The sequence below is a fragment of the Pongo abelii genome, chromosome 18 (assembly GCF_028885655.2).
Source record: "Pongo abelii isolate AG06213 chromosome 18, NHGRI_mPonAbe1-v2.0_pri, whole genome shotgun sequence".
Lineage (NCBI taxonomy): Eukaryota > Metazoa > Chordata > Mammalia > Primates > Hominidae > Pongo > Pongo abelii.
In genome coordinates, this window is record NC_072003.2 from 33,733,285 (window position 1) to 33,754,253 (window position 20,969).

Genomic DNA, 20,969 nt, shown 5'->3' on the forward strand with positions numbered 1-20,969 from the left:
GACTGTATTTTTAACCCTGATTTTATCCCTAGATCTACCCAACACATAGTAGGTGCTCAAAAGATATTTATGAGTGAATGAATGCATCATGAGAAGAAATTGGACCAGATGAGGCCCTGTGAAGCTGCTTGGGTTTTTTTTTGTTGTTCTTTTTTTTTTTTTTCTCTTCTGAATGTCCCTGGCCTGGACTAGAAATTCTCCATCCTTCGGCCTTTTGTGAGACTGCAGGAGCATTACTTTTGAAGGACGCTAAGGAATCCGAGGGATGAAAAAAATCAAGAGATTGCAATGATGTCACAAAACAAGGAAACAAGGCAGGAAGTTCTTGTGTGTTTTTTGCGGGAGAGAGTCCATGAAATTGGGGAGAGTCCAAAGAGGGAGTGTTTCTGTCCTTGGAACTCACCTTTTCTTCTTTCCATTTCTCCTCTTCTCCTTCCCATCTAGTGCAGCATATTCACTCCGAAGCAGAAATTTGCCAAAAAACCATCCTCTTTTTATCAGAAAATAAAATATCCTGGTTTCTTAGCCTGGCATTCTTGGATCCGCACAGTTTGATCCCAACCGACAACTCCTTACTTGAAACTTCAGATTCTCCCAAACCGTCACCTTCCTCGTGGACTTAACCCTGGAAGGCCCTTCTACCCCACTTCCTTATCTCACACAAACACAGTCTCAGACTGAGATAAACTTGAACACTTCTTTTCTTTTCTTTTTTTTTTTTTAAATTTCGGGTTTCAAAATACAAATGGCCTAAACACAACATTTCTGTAATGTTGTCTAAATTCAGGTACTGGTTTGAATAGAGGACAAAAATAAAACAAGGTTTGAAGACTAAGTACTTTAAAAACATATTTATTTAAATAAAGGCAGGGCCTCCCTGTGTTGCCCAGGCTGCTCTCAAACACCTGGCTTCAAAAGTGATCTTCGGGCTGGGCATGGTGGCTCAGGCCTGTAATTCCAGCACTTTGGGAGGTCGAGGCAGGTGGATCACTTGAGGTCAGGAGTTCAAGACCAGCCTGGCCAACTGAAACCCCATCTCTACTAAAAATACAAAAATTAGCTGGGCGTGGGGGTGGCGTGGCCATAATCCCAGCTACCCGGGAGGCGGAGGCAAGAAAATCGCTTGAACCGTGTAGTTGTCATTAACTCCGTGTTTGTTATCTCTTTTTTACCAATGGTTTGCCAGTTTCTTCTACAAATATCTGTTGCTACCTATTATGTGCTCATTGGGATAGTGAGCAAAAACAAACAAGGGTCTTGGTCTTCTGGAACGTATATTAGGGAAGGATATTGATCAAATCATACAAATAAATGCAAAGTTGGAACTATTTCAATTGCTGTAGAGGGGTACATGTTATTTAATATGAGGACTTTTAGAAGGAGAATTGAGCTAAACAGTGGAATCAAGGGAAACTTTTTTTTTTGAGATAGAGTCTCCCTCTGTCACCCAGGCTGGAGTGCAGTGGCACAGTCTTGGCTCACTGCAACCTCCACCTCCTGGGTTCAAGTGATTTACGTTCCTCACCCTCCCGAGTAGCTGCGGTTACAAGCCTTCACCACCACACCCAGCTAATTTTTGTATTTTTAGTAGAGACGGGGTTTCGCCATGTTGGCCAGGCTGGTCTTGAACTCCTGGCCTCAACTCATCTGCTCGCCTCGCCTCCCAAAGTGCTGGGATTACAGGCATGAGCCACTGTGCCCGGCCAAGGGAAACTTTTTAACAAAAATTTAAGATGGGGTCTCCCTGTGTTGCCCAGGCCTCCCGCCTCGGTCTTCCAAAATGCTGGGATTATAGGCATGAGCTGCTGAGGCCAGCTGGGAAACTTTTTTTTTGAGGAAGTGTGTATTTAGCTGAGATCTAGAGTAAGAGTTAACTTGATTATGATGGGAAAATAATTTTCTGGAAAGAAGGAGCAGCATGTCCTGAGTGCGGCGGGAGCGTGGTACCTAACATCCAACAAAGGCCAGTGCAGCAGAAGTCTAGAGCATGAGGGGCATGGGGAAAGGGCTGCTAGGGAGTTAGGGGCCAAACTGAAGGACATTGTAGGCCAAGCTCTTCTTCATCCTTAGGGTTAAGATTTATTTTTTATTCAATCAATCAATCAATCAATCAATCAATTGATCAATGAGACAGGTTCTTGCTCTGTCATCCAGGCTGGAGTGCAGTGGTGCAATCATAGCTCACTGCAGCCTCAAACTCCTGGGCTCAAGTGATCCTCTTGCCTCAGCCTCCCAAGTAGCTGGGACTACAGGCATGCACAACCATGCCTGGCTAACTTTTAAAATTTTCTGTAGAGATGGGATCTCACTATGTTGCCCAGGCTGGTCTCCAACTCCTGGCCTCAAGTGATCCTCCCACCTCGGCCTCCCAAAGCTCTTGAGATTAAAGAATATATTGGTATATATTGGAGTGGCACTTTGGAGAGTAGTTGAATAAATTTAATTTTTTTTAAAAGACAGGTTCTCTGTCACCCAGAGAGTGCAGTGGTGCGATCACACTACAGTCTCACTACAGCCTCAACTTCCAGGGTTCAAGCGATCTGCCTCAGCCTCCTGAGTAGCTGAGACCACAGGCGTGTGCCACCATGGCTAGCTAATTTTTGTATTTTATTTTTGTAGAGACAGGGTTTTGCCATGCTGCCTAGGCTGGTCTCAAACTCCTGGGCTCAAGTGATCTGCCCACCTCAGCTTCCCAAAGTGCTGGGCTTATAGGCATGAACTGTGCCTGGCAGAAATTTAATGTTTAATTCTTATTTTCCATTTAGTTCATAACACTGTCAATAAATTATCCTTTCAAAATAATTTTGAGTTTCCTGGTACAGTGAAAGATCAAGCATTGTGTTACATTTGAAAGGTTAGCTTCTGTGAGTGGATAGGACTCTGGGGCAAATGTCTATGAATTCCATCAGAGGGCCTTACTGTGAATGTAGGTTCTGTCCAGGATTTTAGCTGTGAGATCTTGGGCAAGTTACATATCTCTCTGTCTTTCAGTTTTTCTTTTGAAAGACGAAATGGTAATGGTAAAATGGAAATAATACTAGTACCTACCACACAGAGTTGGAACGAGAATTAAGAGTCATGTCTTGGCCGGGCGCAGTGGCTCATGCCTGTAATCCCAGCACTTTGGGAGGCCGAGGTGGGCAGATCACGAGGTCAAGAGATCAAGACCATCCTGGCCAACATGGTGAAACCCCGTCTCTACTAAAAATACAAAAATGAGCCAGGTGTGGTGATATGTGCCTATAGTCCCAGCTACTCGGGAGGCTGAGGCAGGAGAATTGCTTGAACCTGGGAGGTGGGGGTTGCAGTGAGCCGAGATTGCGCCACTGCACTCCAGCCTGGGCGACAGAGCAAGACTCTGTCTAAAAAAAAAAAAAGGTCATTTCGTATGTGCAAAACTCTTAAAGTATTTAACACATAGTACATACTGTTTAAGTGTTGGTTCTTATTCAGAGATAATGTCAAGTGTTCAAATGTGAGGCCCTTGGCTCCAAGTGAGGCAGGTGGCCCTCATGACTAGTGTCACTATATAATTTATTGTGCAAACCAGGACTTTTGAGAGGGTCATTAAAGGAAGCACTGGTAATAATTGTGTTGGGAAAACAGGTCTGCGGGAAAACAGGTCTGCAGTGAAGCTGTCTCGGGCAAGTGGGAATATATGGTCACATTATTTATGAACCCACTGCAGCTCTACTGCTCACCATTGTCCACCTTGACCTCTCCCTACTCAGAGACTATGACAGCCCCTGTTTGTTGTAGCATTTACTTAACTCTTAGCCTATGCTGTCTGGAGCCAGTTTGTATTTGCTTTTGTTAGGTACAGATGTCCTGTCTTCCCAAGTGGACTGTAAGTGCCTGAGGGCAAGGACCCATCATACACTTCCCTGTGACCCGAATGTGCAGATAGGTGGCTTGACAAAGAGATGAGTGATAGTTCCCCGTTCTCTATGGCTGACTGCCACCATCACTACTTGAGACCCTCATTACAATAGTTACTACTGTTACTATTTGAGACCTTCACTACGACAATTACTACTGACTACTTGAGACTGTCACTATGACAGTTACTACTGTTACTACTTGAGACCTTCACTATGACAGTTACTACTGTTACTACTTGAGACCTTCACTATGACAGTTATTACTGTTACTACTTGAGACCATCATTATGACAGTTACTGTTACTACTTGAGACCATCACTACAACAGTTACTATTGTTACTACTTGAGACCGTGATTATGACAGTTACTACTGTTACTACTTGAGACCTTCATTATGACAGTTACTACTGTTACTACTTGAGACCATCATTATAACTGTTACTACTTGAGACCGTCATTATAACTGTTACTGCCAACAGTTATAACTGTTACTCTTTGACACCGTCATTACAAGACTGAATGAAGGGATGAACAAAGAAAATGAAAACTTAAAGCAAAAAGGAAGGGTCCAGGGGAAGAAGAAGAGAGCTCCCTGCTTCTAGTGAGCAAAGGCAGCCCTTGAGCTTCCACAGCCCTTCGTATTTATTGGGTAGCAAGAGCAGGGAGGAGGAGGTAATGATGGGTCAGCTGCTTAACTGATAACAGGTTCATATTATTATTAACAGGCTTCAGATGTACCTAATTGCAAGAAACGCTGTGCTTGGGGCATGACTGCCCTCAGCATTCCTTCTGGTTGGCAGACGCAGTTTGTCAGTTTGCCAACATTCTGCATTTATGAGAAACAGTTTGTTGTTTACTCATACAGCCTCCAGTGGTATACTGAGTTGATCATGACCCTCATTATTTCAGCCTGTAACATTTCTCTCTCATGAGGTCTCTTGAGAGCCTGCGCCTAAATCCTGTCATTTGACAGTGCAACTGTCTCTTGTTATAGTTGGGGAATTGGTTCCAGGACTCTGGAGTATACAAAAACCTGCACACACTCGTCTTGCAGTTGGCTCTGCATATATGTGGCTTTTGCAACCCTCTGTTACTTATTTGCTTTTTTTTTTTTTTTTTTTTAGATGGAGTTTCGCTCTTGTTGCCCAGGCTGGAGTGCAGTGGCACAATCTCAGCTCACTGCAACCTCTGCCTCCTGTGTTCAAGCGATTCTCCTACCTCAGCCTCCCAAGTAGCCGGGATTATGGGCACGTGCCACCATGCCCGGCTAATTTTTGTATTTTTAGTAGAGACGGAGTTTCATCATGTTAGCCAGGCTGGTCGCGAACTCCTGACCCCACATGATCCGCTCGCCTTGGCCTCCCAAAGTGCTGGGATTATAGGCATGAGCCACTGCACCCGGCCTGCTGTATTTTCTTTCTTTCCTTTTCCTTTTATTATTTAACTGAATAAGAAAAAATGTTGGTATCCTTTCTTTTCTTCTTGCTCTGTTCTCCCCTCCCTCCCTCCCTTCTTTTCCTTTCCTCCCTCCCTCCCTCCCTTCCTTTCCTCCTTCCCTTCTTTTTCCCTTCCTTCCTTCCTCCTGTCCTCCCTTCCTCCCTTTCTCCCTTCTTCCTTTCCTCTTTTTGGAGATAGTTTCACTCTGTCACCCAGGCTGGGTGCAGGGGTGTGACCATGGCTCACTGCAGCCTTGACCTCCTGGGCTCAAGTGATCCTACCATCTCACTGCCTGAGTAGCTAGAATTACAGGTGCATGCTACCACTTCCAGCCATTACTATATTTTTGATCTGTATTTGGTTGAAAGAAATCTACATTATAAGTGGACCTGCCCAGTTCAAACCCGTGTTGTTCAAAGATCACCGGTATATCAAGCACGGGGCAGAATACTCCAAGCTTTCAGCCCCTTGACTTTCCCCTAGTTGATTTCCCCTCTTCCAATCCTGCCTCCTGTAGTCACTCTCCACACAGCTTCCAACTCTCTGGTTTACAACCTCTCAGTGAACTGGGTACAGTGGCTCATGCCTGTAATCCCAGCACTTTGGGAGGTTGAGGTGAGTGGATCAATTGAGGTCAGGAGTTTGAGCCAGCCTGGCCAACATGGTGAAACCCCATCTCTACTGAAAATACAAAAATTAGCCAGGCATGGTGGTGCTAGCCTGTAATCCCAGCTACTTGGAAGGCTGAGGCAGGAGAATCGCTTGAACCTGGGGGGCAGAGGTTGCAGTGAGCCGAAATTGTCCTGCTGCCCTCCAGCCTGGGTGACAGAATGAGACTCTGTCTCAAAAACAACAACAACAAAAACACCTCACAGTGGCTTATCATTACTTTTATGGAAGGAGATTGCAACATTCTCCTCCAAACCCTTCAATGGCTTTTCTTCATACTTGAAAATAAAACCCGAACTTTTTGTCAGAGCAAACAAAGTTCTGCAGACCCGGCCCTGCCTGATCTCTTGAACCTCACCCCTGCCACTCATCCTGTCGCTTCCCCTAACGATCATAACATCCAGGAGCACTAATCTATTTCCAGGGCTTTGTATCAGTGCCTGGCACAAGGTAGGGTCCAAATACCTATTTGTGGAAAGAATAAATTTTTATTTTTTAAAAAATAGAGATGAGGAGGCTGGGTATGGTGGCTCATGTCTGTAATCCCTGCACTTCGGGTGATCGAGGCAGGTGGATCACCTGAGGTCAGGAGTTCGAGACCAGCCTGGCCAACATGGTGAAACTCCGTCTCTACTAAAAATACAGAAATTAGCTGGACGTGGTGGTACGCATACCTGTGGGCCCAGCTACTTGGGAGGCTGAGGCAGGAGAATCACGTGACCCGGGAGGCAGAGGCTGCAGTGAGCCGAGATCATGCCACTGCACTCCAGCCTGGGTGACAGAACAAGACTCTATCTCAAAAAAAAAAAAAAAAAATTATTTCAATGTCAGAATTGTTAGATATATTAAAACACAAGTCTATTATGTAAAAGGAAAACTCGAGGTACAGAAAATTATTCACTGAATTAAGTGTTACTAAGATGAGTATTGAGCCGAAGAATGGCTTTAGGACATTTTTCAAGGCAGAGTAAATATTATCAAATAATTTACTTAAGAAAACTACTGAAGTCCATGATTTTTGTTCTAATATGAAAACCTAAGGTCATCAAGATACCTTGACCGCTCATCCCCTGACTTCAAGAAAGAATATGGGCTTTTCATCATTCTCAGAGACCAGATGTTTCCTGTCACCACCCATCACAGTCTCCATTAGGTACTTTGTATGTCCAGGGTAGGTTAAAGCCTTATATTTAATACTTTTGAAAAAGTAAGATAATTTAATCAGCTACATCTTATACATTATCACAGGCATGAAGGAATTGTAGAAATGCTTCCACTCATCCTGAAAATGTTTCTGACTCTTGTGGAATTGATAGAACAACTAGTGAATTAATTTCCAAATTAAACTACAAAACTTTAAAAAAAAACCCATTATTCCCATTTTATGGGTAAGGAGATCTTAGACAAGAAAGATCAACAAAAACAGATTTTTGGGGCCAGGCACGGTAGCTCAGGCCTATAATCCCTGCACTTTGGGAGGCTGAGGTGGGCGGCTCTCTTGAGGTCAGGAGTTCGAGACCAACCAGGGCAAAATGGTGAAATCATTTTGTATTTCCCCATGAAAAATACAAAAAATATTAGCTAGGCATGTTGGTGCATGCATGTAATCCCGGCTGCTCAGGAGGGTGAGACACAAGAAACCTTTGAACCTGGTAGGTGGAGGTTGCAGCAAGCTGAGATTGTCCCTCTGTACCCTAGGTGACAGGGCCACACCCTGTCTCAAATAAAACAAAACAAAAAAAAACAGATTTTTGGCCTCTTGCATCAAAAACCAACAATGACATAAATGAGCCGCAGTTTGGGACTGGCTCATGTTCTTAGAATTTAGCTCCTTTTCTACAACTTAGCCCATGACCCAGCAATTATTTCCTTTCCCCACATGGCCTTGGCACTGGTCAGTTTCTGGCCCATTGAAGTCCCCTTTCCAGACTAGAGCATTTACCCCACCTCCTGATACACTTCCTCCCCTTGCAGGTGATCCCTCATAGACCAAAATGTAACACACCCACCAGGTGCCTCCCTGTTGCCTGGCTGTGAAACTCAGTGACTGTTAGGACGGCCAGCAAGTGTATGGAGGGAGGTGGCCAGGTCAGAGATATGGGCTCAGGATCCCGTGACCTCACCTCCCCACAGAACTACAATTATACTTTCACCTGGGGCAGCAATGACAGTACACACTTGGGGAATTGAAAATATTTTTTGTTGCGGGAAGTCAGGGACCCCGAATGGAGGGATCATCTGAAGCCACAGCAGAAGAACATAAATTGTGAAGATTTCATGGACATTTATTAGTTCCCCAAATTAATACTTTTATAATTTCTTACACCTGTCTTTACTGCAGTCTCTGAACATAAATTGTGAAGATTTCATGGACACTTATCACTTCCCCAATCAATACCCTTGTGATTTCCTATGCCTGTCTTTACTTTAATCTCTCAATCCCATCATCTTTGTAAGCTGAGGAGGATGTATGTCGCCTCAGGACCTTGTGATGATTGTGTTAACCGTACAAATTGTTTGTAGAGCATGTGTGTTTGAACAATATGAAATCTGGGCACCTTGAAAAAAGAACAGGATAACAGCAATGTTCTGGGAACAAGAGAAATAACCTTAAACTCTGACTGCTGGTGAGCCAGGTGGAACAGAGCCACATTTCTCTTCTTTCAAAAGCAAATGGGAGAAATATCGCTGAATTCTTTTTCTCAGCAAGGAACATCCCTGAGAAAGAGAATGTGTCCCTGAGGGGAGGCCTCTGAAATGACCACTTTGGGGACGGCTATCTTTTACGGTCGTAGTGGAGGGATGAAATAAGCCCCGGTCTCTGGTAGTACTCCCAGGCTTATTAGGATGAGGAAATTCCTGCCTAATAAATTTTGGTCAGACCGGTTGTCTGCTTTCAAACCCTGTTTCCTAAAAGATGTTATCAATGACAATGCGTGCCCAAAACTTCATTAGCAATTTTAATTTCGCCCCAGTCTTGTGGTCCTGTAATCTCGCCCTGCCTCCATTTGCCTTGTGATATTCTATTACCTTGTGAAGCATGTGAGCTCTGTGACCCACACCCTATTTGTACACTCCCTCCCCTTTTGAAAATTGCTAATAAAAACTTGCTGGTTTTGTGGCTTGAGGGGCATCACAGAACCTGCTGACTTGTGATGTCTCCCCCGGACACCCAGCTTTAAAGTTTCTCTCTTTTGTACTCTTTCCCTTTATTTCTCAGACTGGCCGACATTTAGGGAAAATAGAAAAGAACCTATGTGAAATATTGGGGCTGAATTTCCCCCAATAATTTTTGAAAAACTTTGTCCCAGTTACAATTACCAAAGACAATGACAACTTCCCTGCAGCACCTCCAGAGAGATGGCAGTGCCTGGAGAGGCTCTGCTTTTCCATGATCCTTTGAGGCAGATGGGGGCTCTCCTGGAGAGAACAGAAAATGCAGAGTCTGAGACAGAAGGGGATGACAGTGAAGCACAGTGGGTGCTGGATTCTGTGCCTCCTGGGATGTGTTTTTGTTGAAACTCCAATTTTCTGTTACTCCCCAAATTCTTTAAATGAACAATCATTGAATTATAAATAGATAAATGGTAACTTGAGAAGGATTTGTCAACAGATTACAGTGCCAGGAAGAACGTGAGGTTCAATATTGACAAACAAAATAGAGACATCTGTGTAATTCAATGCAAGTTGATATGCACACGTAGATTGCATATGTATGTGTGTGTGTGTGTTTTGAATATATGTTTTATCAAAATGTAACAATAGAGTTCAACTCTAAACTGAGCAATATTAATAGAAGAAACAAAGACATTTAACAAGGAACTTCCCCTCCCACACACACAAGCACCAAGTTTATGTAGTTGAGAGGGAAATTCTACCGATAAAGTAATCAATAAACTAATGCTAGTTAAACTACTCAAGAGTTATAGAGAGGTAAATCTTTCCTAAAATAGTTTTTAGGAAGGGTATATAAAGGTGATACCAGAACCTTGCCTAGATTTAGCCATATAAAGGTGATACCAGAACCTTGCCTAGATTTAGCCATATAGAATACTATAGGCAATAAGACATATACTTTTTTCTTCTTTTTTTTTTTTTGAGACAGAGTTTTGCTCTTGTTGCCCAGGCTGGAGTACAATGGCGCGATCACGGCTCACCACAACCTCTGCCTCCCAGGTTTAAGTGATTCTCCTGCCTCAGCTTCCCGAGTAGCTGGGATTAGAGGCATGTGCCATCATGCCCAGCTAATTTTATATTTTTAGTAGAGACAGGGTTTCTCCATGTTGGTCAGGTTGGTCTTGAACTCTTGACCTCAGGTGATCTGCCCCCCTCAGCCTCCCAAAGTGCTGGGATTACAGGCATGAACCACAGTGCCTGGTGACATATACATTTAAGAGTAAAATATTAAATATTAGAAACTATTGCATCAATATATTAATGCACAATCAATCGCCCTTTATGTTATAAAGGTAAGTATGGTTCAATATTAAGAAATTCATTGATGAAATTAATCACATTAATAGAATGAATGAGAATGTCATGTGACTATGTTCATCAATGCAAAAAAATTGGCAGAATTCTACAGAAAATTATGTTTAATAAATTTAGTAAGAAATTGGTGTAAAAAGATTTCTGAAGAACATGAGAATAGACTTTACAAATGAAAAATAATGACACCAAATGTTTGGGTAGGAAAATTCAACAATATTGAGAAGTCAATAATCTTTGAATAAATTTATATGTTGAGTTTGACCAAAATATAATACCATGTACTTGAGTTCTGAAGATTTACAAAATGTATTGCTATGTAAAGTAAACAAAAAAAAATCCATGAACAATTTGAAATGAAAAAAAAAAAGAGTGACTTCCCTTGTCATGTATTATTAAAACATGGGGATCTGGCACGGTGGCTCACACCTGTAATGCCAGCACTTTGGGAGGCTAAGGCAGGCAGATCACCTGAGGTCAACTGTTTGAGACCACCCTGACCAACATTGTGAAACCCTGTCTCTAACAAAAATACAAAAATTAGCCAGGTCTTGGTGGGCACCTGTAATCCCAGCTACTCAGGAGGCTGAGGCAGGAGAATTGCTTGTACCCGGGAGGCAGAGGTTGCAGTGAGTCGAGATCAGGCCACTGCAATCCAGCCTGGGTGACAAAGCAAGACTCCATAGGAAAAAAAAAAAAAAAAAAAAACATGGGAATTAAAATAGTGTACTGTTGATTCATGAATAGAAATAGAAATGAGTGGAATATAAATTTTAAAATAGAATAAAATATGTGAAAATATTTTACAATTTTAATTACAATAAGACAGCAGTGACAAAAGTAGAAATGTGGATTTGGGGTGTCTCACTGGAGACCATAGCCCATAAATATGTAGCTGAGCCTTTGTCTCCTCATGTGTTTTGTTGCCACAGAGATGGTGTTTCCACAAGTGCAGGGAGGGTATTCAGCCTTTGAATAGAGAAGCTATGGCTATTGTCTGATGGATAACATTTTTACGGGCACGATACACACTGTAACCTGTTCTAAGAGCCCACAGCCTGTTTTCTGGTGAGCTGAGATGTGGCTGCCTTCAGTAACACTTTATCTCCTGCATCTGACCCACTTTCTCTGGGTACCTTAAACACAGTCACATACTGTTTTAGTAATTCCTTCAGTTGGTGACTTGCCTGGTGTGAGACTATCTGGGAACCCCTCCTATCCAAGCCCACAGGTGATAACAGTCTGTGAACAGTCCAGGGAGAGACCAACTGCTCGGGGATGCTGGAACAGTGTATGAACAGACTATGTATGTATAAACTTGTACCCATCACTGAGCTTTGGCCAATTGTTCAAACCATGTTCAAATAAGATAAATGCCAGTTGTAACCAATGCAACTGTTTCTGTATCCCACTTCTGTACCATTTTCTGTATGTCACTTTCTTGATTCTGTCCATAAACCCTCTCTGACCACACAGCAGCATGGAGTTTTTCTGAACCATTCTGGTTAAGGGAGCTGCCTGGTTTGCAAGTCATTCTTTGTTCAGTTAAATCCTGTTCAACTTAATTTCCCTAAAGTATTTTTTTATTTTTTACTTATTTATTTATTTATTTTTTTAACATTACCAAGGTGAACAAGAGCTTGGAATACCTTAGGTGTGAGGAACATGGTAGGTGATGTTTTTGGGAGGATGAGGTGAGGCCAGAATGGGGTTTGAGGGCTAAAGAGGGACTTGTGTGAGAGGCTGATGAGGGTGCTGTTAGTAACCGGGCCTGTTATACGGGAACAGGGTTATTACCCCTATCAAACATGAGAGAAGGGGAAAAGTTCTTAAAACACAAGCAGGAGGTATTTCCCTCCTACTTTTTATATTTCCACAAAGAGCCAAAAGCCAAGTATATGGCTTCTGTCCTTCATTCTCACAGTGTTCAGAGTAGCCAGCCACGTCCAATGAGGAGGGTTCAGGTGCACAGAGCGGTCTTCTAAATACTAATATACATCTTTTTCCACTACAGAATTTTTATCAAGTCAATTTAAAAAGTTTTGGTTGGTTAAAGAAATGTTTTTAAGGCCTAGTGCAGTGGCTTATGCATGTAATCCCAGCACTTTGGGAGGCCAAGGTGGGTGAATTTCTTGAGGTCAGGAGTTGGAGACCAGCCTGGCCAACATGGTGAAACCCTGTCTCTACTAAAAATACAAAAAATAGCCAGGCGTGGTGGCAGGTGCCTGTAATCCCAGATACTCAGGAGGCCGAGGCCGGAGAATCGCTTGAACCTGGGAGGTGGAGGTTGCCGTGAGCCAAGATTGCGCCACTGCACTCCAGCCTGGGTGACAGAGTGAGACTACGTCTCAAAACAAACAAGCAAACAAACAAAAAACCTTTTAAAGTATATAAACATTAGTTTCAAAATTCTGGTTGGCAAAACAACTATGTCAAGTTCACGAAATATAGGGGAAGTTCCAATGAAGTGTCAGAGCCAGAGTTACTCCCAGAGCGAGCTTCGGGGCTGCTGTCCTGTCCTCAGGATGCTACAGTCTTTCTAAGCTACATAGGTCACGCACGGGGCTGACCTTTCAAACACGCAGTTGCTGCTGTGTAAGAGAAATAGGGGACCTTCAAATCTGCTCCTCTGGATGGAAAGAAGGTGTCTCATAGGTCCTATTTTCCATACTAGATGTTAAGTACAGTCGCTATAAGAAGGTCAGTTTCAAATGATTTGCAAAGCACATTTACAAACTCTTCAACCTCATAAGCATGCCCCTGAATACTACAAATAAGAGGGGTGGGGAATCACTTTGAAAGCAAAGGGGGTGAGGCCTTTCTTTTCAGTGACCAAACAGGGTCCCTTGTACAATTCACAGATCCAGCTGCCAGCCCAGCCCGCACCTTAACTGGTTCCTGTGGGAACCCCAGCTCAGTTTGTCTCCAAGATGCCCCCAAATCCTCCAGCCTGGATGCTGCCTCCAGGGTCCACCCTTATGGGGTTTCCCACTGAGACCCCCCTCACCAGAGCCCAGAAAGAGCCAACCCAAGCTCAGCCAGCAGTGGTTGCTCACCCCGGATGATCTGTCTGCTCTGCTGTCAGTTACACCACTGCTGTCTACTCTCAACCAAGTCTACACCAAGAGACGTCAGCGGCGCATGCCCAATTATGCCTTTCGTAACAACCCCCCTGCATCTCACCTGTCTCCAGCTCCCCACATCCCTTGAAGCTTGGTTCCTTGATCAGGATTAGGGGTTTTCAGTGTGGCGGGGACTCCTGACTGTTGCAGAATGGCATCTCTGAGGCCAAACCATGTCTGAATTGACACTCCACGTTATCTAACTTTTTCACTCTTCTCTGCTCTGCAGTGTGGGGTGGAGTTCCCCAAAGCAGAAGCAGTCGTGAGAATTCAGCTGTCTCCTACTAATCCAGGTATTTCAGAGACCCCTGTAGTCAGAGCACCATGGTCCCGAGATGAGCTGGAAGAACCCTTCCAATGGGTATGCGGTCCTGGGAAGTTTTAGAGAATCAAATTCCAGATCTTTGAAGTCCATACTCACTCATTCTCAAAATCAACTAGACCCGGAAACTGTGTCCAGGGGAGTCCCTGCCCCTGGGCCCTTCTCACGCTTCCTTCCTTCTCCCAATTGCCAATCTCACCTGCCTGAAATTTACAAGGGGCGTTGTCCCAGACCATCAGAATAGGGACCTTTCAACAATTCCCTCAATTCTATGCCCTCCATCTGATTAGAGGATTTATTTCCAATACAATTGGAATTTCTGTTTCACAAACATTTATTAAAATTTGAAACATTCACTTTGGTAAACTGCATTTTACTAAATATGTGTCTAATATGTTATATATATATATACATTTCCTCTTGAATATATATGTCAGAGCTATCTATCCATGTATCTATACAGAGAGAGAGTGAGACAGAGAGACCAACAGATAGAAAGACACAGCACATGAGAGAAGTTGCAAGTAAGTAGAATGGGAGTGAACAAAATACTCGCAAGCACAAAAGCATGTGAGTTATCTTAGGATAAATTTAAGTGGGGATAGTGGAATAGAAATACAAGTTCAAGAAGTAAAAGTCATGTTGTAAAACTCCCAGCTGCTAAGGAAAAACTTGTTTGGTTTTTAAAAAAATATATAGTGGTCAGGGCCAAATCACCACCCCATTAACATTGTGTTGGACACATTCAAGAGTGATGTGTGGTTTGTTTAAATGTGTTTGGATCCTGTCACGATTAAAAGCCTTTGCTATAATTTAAATGTGTGAGGCAAAAATAAATGTCTACAAAACTTGTGTGGGAGTATACACAAAGATTCTTTAGAAGGATTGGATGAAAGAATTTGAAGACAATTAAAGGAAAGAATATCTGAAAGTCTAATCCCTAGCTGACATTACTTTTCCTCCTGAAACATGCAGTGGGGCTGCCCAGGCCTTTGTCTCCATTTGTTCTATTTACCTGTAGGAAAATAAGACTTGGTTCTCACCATAATTTTAGCAGTCATGACGTACATGGCCTCAAGGAAGTGCCAGAGGATGTTTCATGCTCCAGGAGCCATTTAAAGGATGTTTCCTTCCAAAGAAAATGTTCATGTCATGAATTTTATTCCACTAACATAATCTGAACATACAGGTCTACCTTTAAATAATGGGCCAGATGACCCCCGTTTATCTAGGAGGGCAGTCTTCTGTCAGGGCAGATGTCCTTTCTACTGTGGAGAATTGCATTCTGAGACCCTATGAGTCTGAGCATGTCTGTAAGGGGCTGCTGCTGTCTATTATTAGGGTGGCCTCTTTAGCTTTGGCTCTACACCATGTGGCTTGAAGATTTTCCCTGAATTTGACCTGAGCCCCTGACCCCACCCACATTGCTGGGGAGGAGGGGCCCGTTCTGGACTCTGGCAGCTGTAACTCCTGACCCCCAGTCTTGCTTGCAGCGGAAAAGGAGAGGCAGAAGAGGGAGATGCACACTCAGCCACTCTGGGCATCCTTCCTGGGTGAGCTGGGCCCCCTGCAGGGCCTGCTCTCACCTACCCAGGAGCACAGCTGATCTCGGCTGGGTCTCCCTCAGCACCCTTGGAATGTGTGGGGCAGGTGTCTGTGAGTCCCCAGGGGACTCAGGTTGCTGGCCAGTCTCACTGCCCCCTGCCCCAGCATTGGGACCCTCATGTGGCTGCAGATGTGGCTGGTAGTGCCAATCAAGGGAGCCTCTGTCTTCCCAAACTTAAATTCCCCCTCCCATAACCCATAACTTCAGCCCCCTCCATTTTCTGAGCTAAGCTCCAATTAGTGAAAACTAAGTCAAGTAGGAGTCAGGGGACAGGAAAGTGGCCCAGGGGCGGGGCAGAAGAGGGGGAAGGGACAAGTCTCTATCGAATGGATCCAGAGCGAGCTCCTCCCTCTTGCGAGTAGCCACGCTGCCAAGACGCTGACCTTCAGATGCGCAAGGCCCATGTCTCCTCCCCAGCCCTGGGACCCTCTGGAGGCTGCAGGTCCTGATTGCTCTTCCAGTCACAGCAGGAACAGGCCCCCAAAATGTCACATCTCCAGGAAATAAGACCAAGGTTCCACCTAACGAGTTCAGCTCTCACCTCCCTCCCAAAATGTTCACAGGGGAAACCATGGGCCAAACTATATAACACGAAATCTACAACCTTTTTGCCCTGACTCTAACCTGGTACTGCCATGAGCAAGTCAGGGTTTTGCGTTGACTGAGAGTGGGATTTGTGTCATCAATTCCAATCAGATTTCTGGAGAAGGCTCTTTTTTCCCTGATGGTTGAGGTCTTCATTGCAGTCCTCTCGGTAGAAGGAGAGGCCTTCCTGGAAGTCCAAACAGTTCTCTTTTCCTCCCTCTGGCTAATTTCTTGTTCAACTGAAGCAGAGCCTTCCTCGATGAGGGAGTTCCTATTAGGTTTCTTAATTTAAGAGACATCACCAGTAGTGAATTCCACTGTAAATCAACAGTGCTTTATTTTTCTGTTGCGGAATGAGTTTGTGATCCTGGTTTTCTACAATTCTTTAGCAAATGTGTTTTTGTAATCTCACGTTCAACCCTTCCTTTATTGACTTATCTAGCATGCTGAAAGGGAATCAGTTTCCCCTGCTATTCTCAAGACACTGGGTTGAGGGAAGAGACTTCAATTCTTCACTACATCTCACTAATTTTACTCTGCAATTCATTATAGTCCAGGTACTTAGATTAGTTCCAACTGTGCCAGGAAATTTTGAGGAATGAACAAAATTAGATTTTTTTTCCTTTTTTTTGTTTTTTAAGAGATGGGGTCTCACTATATTGCCCAGGCTGGTCTTGAACCCCTGGGCTCAGACGATCCTCCCATCTCTGCCTCTCACAAGCATGAGCCACTGTGCGTGGCTTCAATGCTAGATGTGTTCTTGGCAGCATGGTCTTCTAAGCCATCTGAGGCAGCGCCATGTCTTTTGAGTTTCCTGGCATGTACCAGAGGCCTTCATAAAACTTTTCCTTAATGAGCTTTGGAAGGGCATTGGGATCTTGATCTTTCCCATCTGGTAATGAATTATTTTTAAAGAAATATTTAAGAAAAATTATTTCGAAGTGAAAGGATGCAGGAGAGAGTCGGTCTGGTGTTATGTGAGAAAGACTGGACCTGGTAGTCATTGCTGGCTTTCAAGCTGGAAAGGGATCAGGAGTGAAAGAATGTGGGTTCTTCTATAGACTAGAAGAGGAAAGAAAAAGAACTCTTTTTCAGAGATTCCAAGGGGAACACAGCCTAGAGGACAACTTAATTTTAGCCTAGTGAGTCTCATTTTAGATTTCTGATCTCTAAGTCTGTAAGATAATAAATTTATTTATTTATTTATTTATTTATTTAGAGACAAGGTCTCACTCTGTCACCCAGGCTGGAGTGCAGTGGCGTGATCTTGGCTCACTGCAGCCTCTGCCTCCTGGGTTCAAGCGATTCTCTTGCCTCAGCCTCCCAAGTAGCTGGGATTACAGGTACATGCCACCATGTCTGGCTAATTTTTGTATTTTTGTAGAGATGGGGTTTCGCCATGTTGGCCAGGATGGTCTTGAACTCCTGACCTCAAGTGATCCGCCTGCCTTGACCTCCCAAAGTGCTGGGATCACAGACGTGAGCCACCGCACCTGGCTGGTAACACGTACTTTCCACCCTATATAAATGAAAACACGTTCACATGGAAACCTGTATACAAATGTTTATAGCAACTCTATTCACACTTGCCCCAAAGTGCAAACAATCTAGATGTCCTTCCATGGCTGAATGAACAAACTACAGTGCATCCATACAATGCAATGTGTGCACTGACACTTGCAACAACTTGGATGGAGCTCAAGAACATCATGCTGACCAAAAAAAGCCAGTCTCAAAGGTTACATACTGTCTGATTCCATTTATATGACATCCTGAAAAAGGCTTAACTGTAGTGATGAACAGATAAGTGGTTGCCAGAAGTTATGGGTGAGGGTAGGGGTGGCTACAAAAGGGTAACGTGAAGGAGTGGTTTTTGGGTGATGGAAACATTCTGTATCTTAACTGCGTTTGTAGTTACACAAATCTATTATAAAATTAATAAACTAGGCCAGATGCGGTGGCTCACACCTGTAATCCCAGCACTTTGGGAGGCCGAGGTGGGTGGATCACTTGAGATCAGGAGTTCGAGACTAGCCTGGCCAACATGGTGAAACCCCATCTCTACTAAAATACAAAAATTAGCTAGGCGTGGTGGTGTATGCCTGTAATCCCAGCTACTTGGGAGGCTGAGGCAGGAGAATCTCCTCAACCTGGGAGGCAAAGTTTGCAGTGAGCTGAGATTGCATCACTGCACTCCAGCCTGGGCCACAGAGGGAGACTCCTTCTCAAAAACAAACAAAACAAATTTAATATACTGTACACCAAAAGGAAGTCAGTTTTGCTGTATATTAATTAAAAAAATGCTACAACCGAAAAGGCAAATCAACAAAGCTTTATGAGTGTATAGGCACCTGTGAATGTTGGGTTTTGAATGGAATAAAAAAGTGACAGGAAATATACAATGTTTAATGCTGGTTACTTTGGAGGGGGCAAAAATGATTCAGTTTTACAGTGTACGTTTTTGTATTGTTTTAATTATTTCAATTAGTATATAGTGATTTTGAAATTTGAGAAACATCTACTGAAAATGGAAAATACCAGGAAAAATATTTAAAAAGAAGAAAAAGAGTATTTCTGCTTTATTGGGTACCTGTTGACAGGGTAGTGAACAAGACAAATGCATCCCCATTCTTTTTTTTTTTTTTTGAGACGGAGTCTCGCCCTGTCACCCAGGCTGGAGTGCTGTGGTGTGATCTTGGCTCACTGCAACCTCTGCCTCCTGGGTTCAAGCGATTCTTGTGCCTCTGCCTCCCAAGTAGCTGAGACTACAGGTGCTCGACACCACACCTGGCTATTTATCTCCATTCTTGTGGAGTGCAGCGTGGTGGAGTTCCGTCGACATGCTTACAGGTGGCTTATCTGCAAAATGTGTCTAAAAAGAAATTTTATAGGATAAATATTTTATACATGTTTGAAACAGTGCTTGGCACAAATGAATAAATGTAATGCAAGCTGCTATTAATATATCATCTCCGAATTGGGAGAATCATTGCGATCACATCATTGTGATTACACAAAAGACTCTGTCGTGTAATAGGGCTCAGTAAACGTCAATTTCCATAGCATTTCGAGCCTGGATACTGAGATATGGGGCAAAAGGCAAGGACATGTCCCTGGTTTGGCTCTTGCATTCTTGCATTTCCTGGGTTTCCTCATTTATCGGTTTTTTTTTTTTTTTTTTTTTTTTGGCCTTGTTATCTTTCTACCTTCAGGGAAGCCTCTCCCTTCTTCTCCTCCCCAGAATGACCTATCACCCTCCTTCAGGACCTAGATGCAGGGCGTTTCTATCTTAGGCTGACACTCGACTCCTTGCCTACGTCTATAGCTTGGCACAGAGAGATTCACGCACCCTCAAGAGTGTGGGTGAGACATACACAGCCTGTTAGACCTGAAGGTGAGCCCAACCTGGGAAAATCGTGACCTCAGAGCAGGGCAGGATGTGAAAGGTTTTGGAAAGGTGGTGGCCCTGCAGGGCAGGAGGGATTTTTAAGGGAAGGGAGCGGGCTGGGGGAAATACCCAGTGAGGAGGGAAACGGATATGTAAATTCTACCCTTTTCTCTCCCCAGGCAGATGGCTCTTCTTAAGGCCAATAAGGATCTCATTTCCGCAGGACTGAAGGAGTTCAGTGTTCTGCTGAATCAGCAGGTGAGTCCAGGCTTTCCGTTTCAAAGGACTGGCCTGGAGACTGGGGGGTGCCGGGGAAGTGGAGGATGAGGGCAGAAAACAGAGGATAATTGGAGCTGATGAAGTAATGGTGGAGTTGATGGAAACAATGAGAGACACGGGATACAATGCAGAGGAAAGAGGATGTGAGAGTTGGTGCTGTGGCACTATTCTGGTATTCCCGAATCCCATTGCTGACCACATTCTCCCTTGCCAACTGCCTCTCCGCAACCCCCCAGGTCTTCAATGATCCTCTCATCTCTGAAGAAGACATGGTGACTGTGGTGGAGGACTGGATGAACTTCTACATCAACTATTACAGGCAGCAGGTGACAGGGGAGCCCCAAGAGCGAGACAAGGCTCTGCAGGAGCTTCGACAAGAGCTGAACACTCTGGCCAACCCTTTCCTGGCCAAGTACAGGGACTTCCTGAAGTCTCATGAGCTCCCGAGTCACCCACTGCCCTCCTCCTAGCTCAGGGACCCAGACCCTCCTCTCTGAGAAACTCTGACCTTCATGTCCTCAGGCTGTGCTCCTGCCACTCTACCCTGACACCTCAATAAAGACCAGTACTGGTTTTGTTGGACTTCCTGGCTTCTCTTTCATGGTCTGTCCTGACATGTGGAGGCAGTCGCTCCCTTTCCTTCCGCCCTCCTTCTTAGATATGCTCTTGGAAGCTTAATTCCTTACAGCAGAGGTTAGCAGCCTTGAGTGTCCACTGGGCAGCGATTCTAAACTAAAACAGGCTGAACGAGGGCCAGGAAGGCGGGACTAGAGAGAGTGCGGAGGCGCGGGGGAGGGGATGGCAGAAACAAGAAAGGGGGATAGAAGTCCTCCAGACATTGTCCTGTGACATGCTTGTCGAGGAGGAAACTGTTGGAAGTCTCCCAGTCTTGTTCATCCTGCGCCAGATCCACCGCCTCGACTTTTCAATCCCCTGTCCTTAGCCCCAGCTCAAACAACATTCTAGGATCTTCGGACTCTGACTACCGCAAAATACCTCCCCGGAGCCCCAAGCACCGGAGGAATTTAGAGTTGGAAGGGATCCTGGGAACCCTTCAGCGCGCCCCTTATATTTCAGGCGGGGAAGCCCCTTCCCTTTGGCTCCAACATCCCTGGGCGCAGATGCCAGGAATGGGAAGCAGAGGAGCCCGCCTTCCCTCCACCCCAAGCTTCTCAGATCAATTCCCGGTCT

The 20,969-nt window shown here is 44.3% G+C and overlaps 1 protein-coding gene across 10 annotated transcripts; it reads left to right on the plus strand.

The window, feature by feature from the left end:
* Positions 1-4,305: 4,305 nt before the first annotated feature.
* On the plus strand, positions 4,306-20,360 carry AHSP (alpha hemoglobin stabilizing protein). 10 transcript variants are annotated; one of them, XM_054533806.2, is made up of 4 exons: positions 4,306-4,554; positions 7,030-7,159; positions 19,679-19,757; positions 20,015-20,360. In XM_054533806.2, exons 2-4 carry the CDS (start codon positions 7,077-7,079, stop codon positions 20,246-20,248), a joined length of 396 nt encoding a protein of 131 aa, XP_054389781.1. In that variant the 5' UTR covers positions 4,306-4,554; positions 7,030-7,076; the 3' UTR covers positions 20,249-20,360. The 10 variants fall into 10 exon arrangements, with proteins under 10 accessions (XP_054389781.1, XP_054389782.1, XP_054389787.1 ...); XM_054533807.2 differs by having other exon boundaries at positions 4,306-4,483; XM_054533811.1 differs by lacking the exon at positions 7,030-7,159 and adding an exon at positions 19,324-19,505 and having other exon boundaries at positions 4,307-4,483; positions 19,683-19,757.
* The last annotated feature ends 609 nt before the right edge of the window (positions 20,361-20,969 follow it).

Bases quoted from the DNA above. Each gene is read 5' to 3' on its own strand.
- AHSP (XM_054533806.2), top strand. From the start codon at position 7,077: ATGGGCTTTTCATCATTCTCAGAGACCAGATGTTTCCTGTCACCACCC. The intron at 7,160-19,678 runs GTAGGTTAAAGC...TTCTCTCCCCAG, and splicing joins AGGTACTTTGTATGTCCAGG to GCAGATGGCTCTTCTTAAGG. The intron at 19,758-20,014 runs GTGAGTCCAGGC...GCAACCCCCCAG, and splicing joins GTGTTCTGCTGAATCAGCAG to GTCTTCAATGATCCTCTCAT.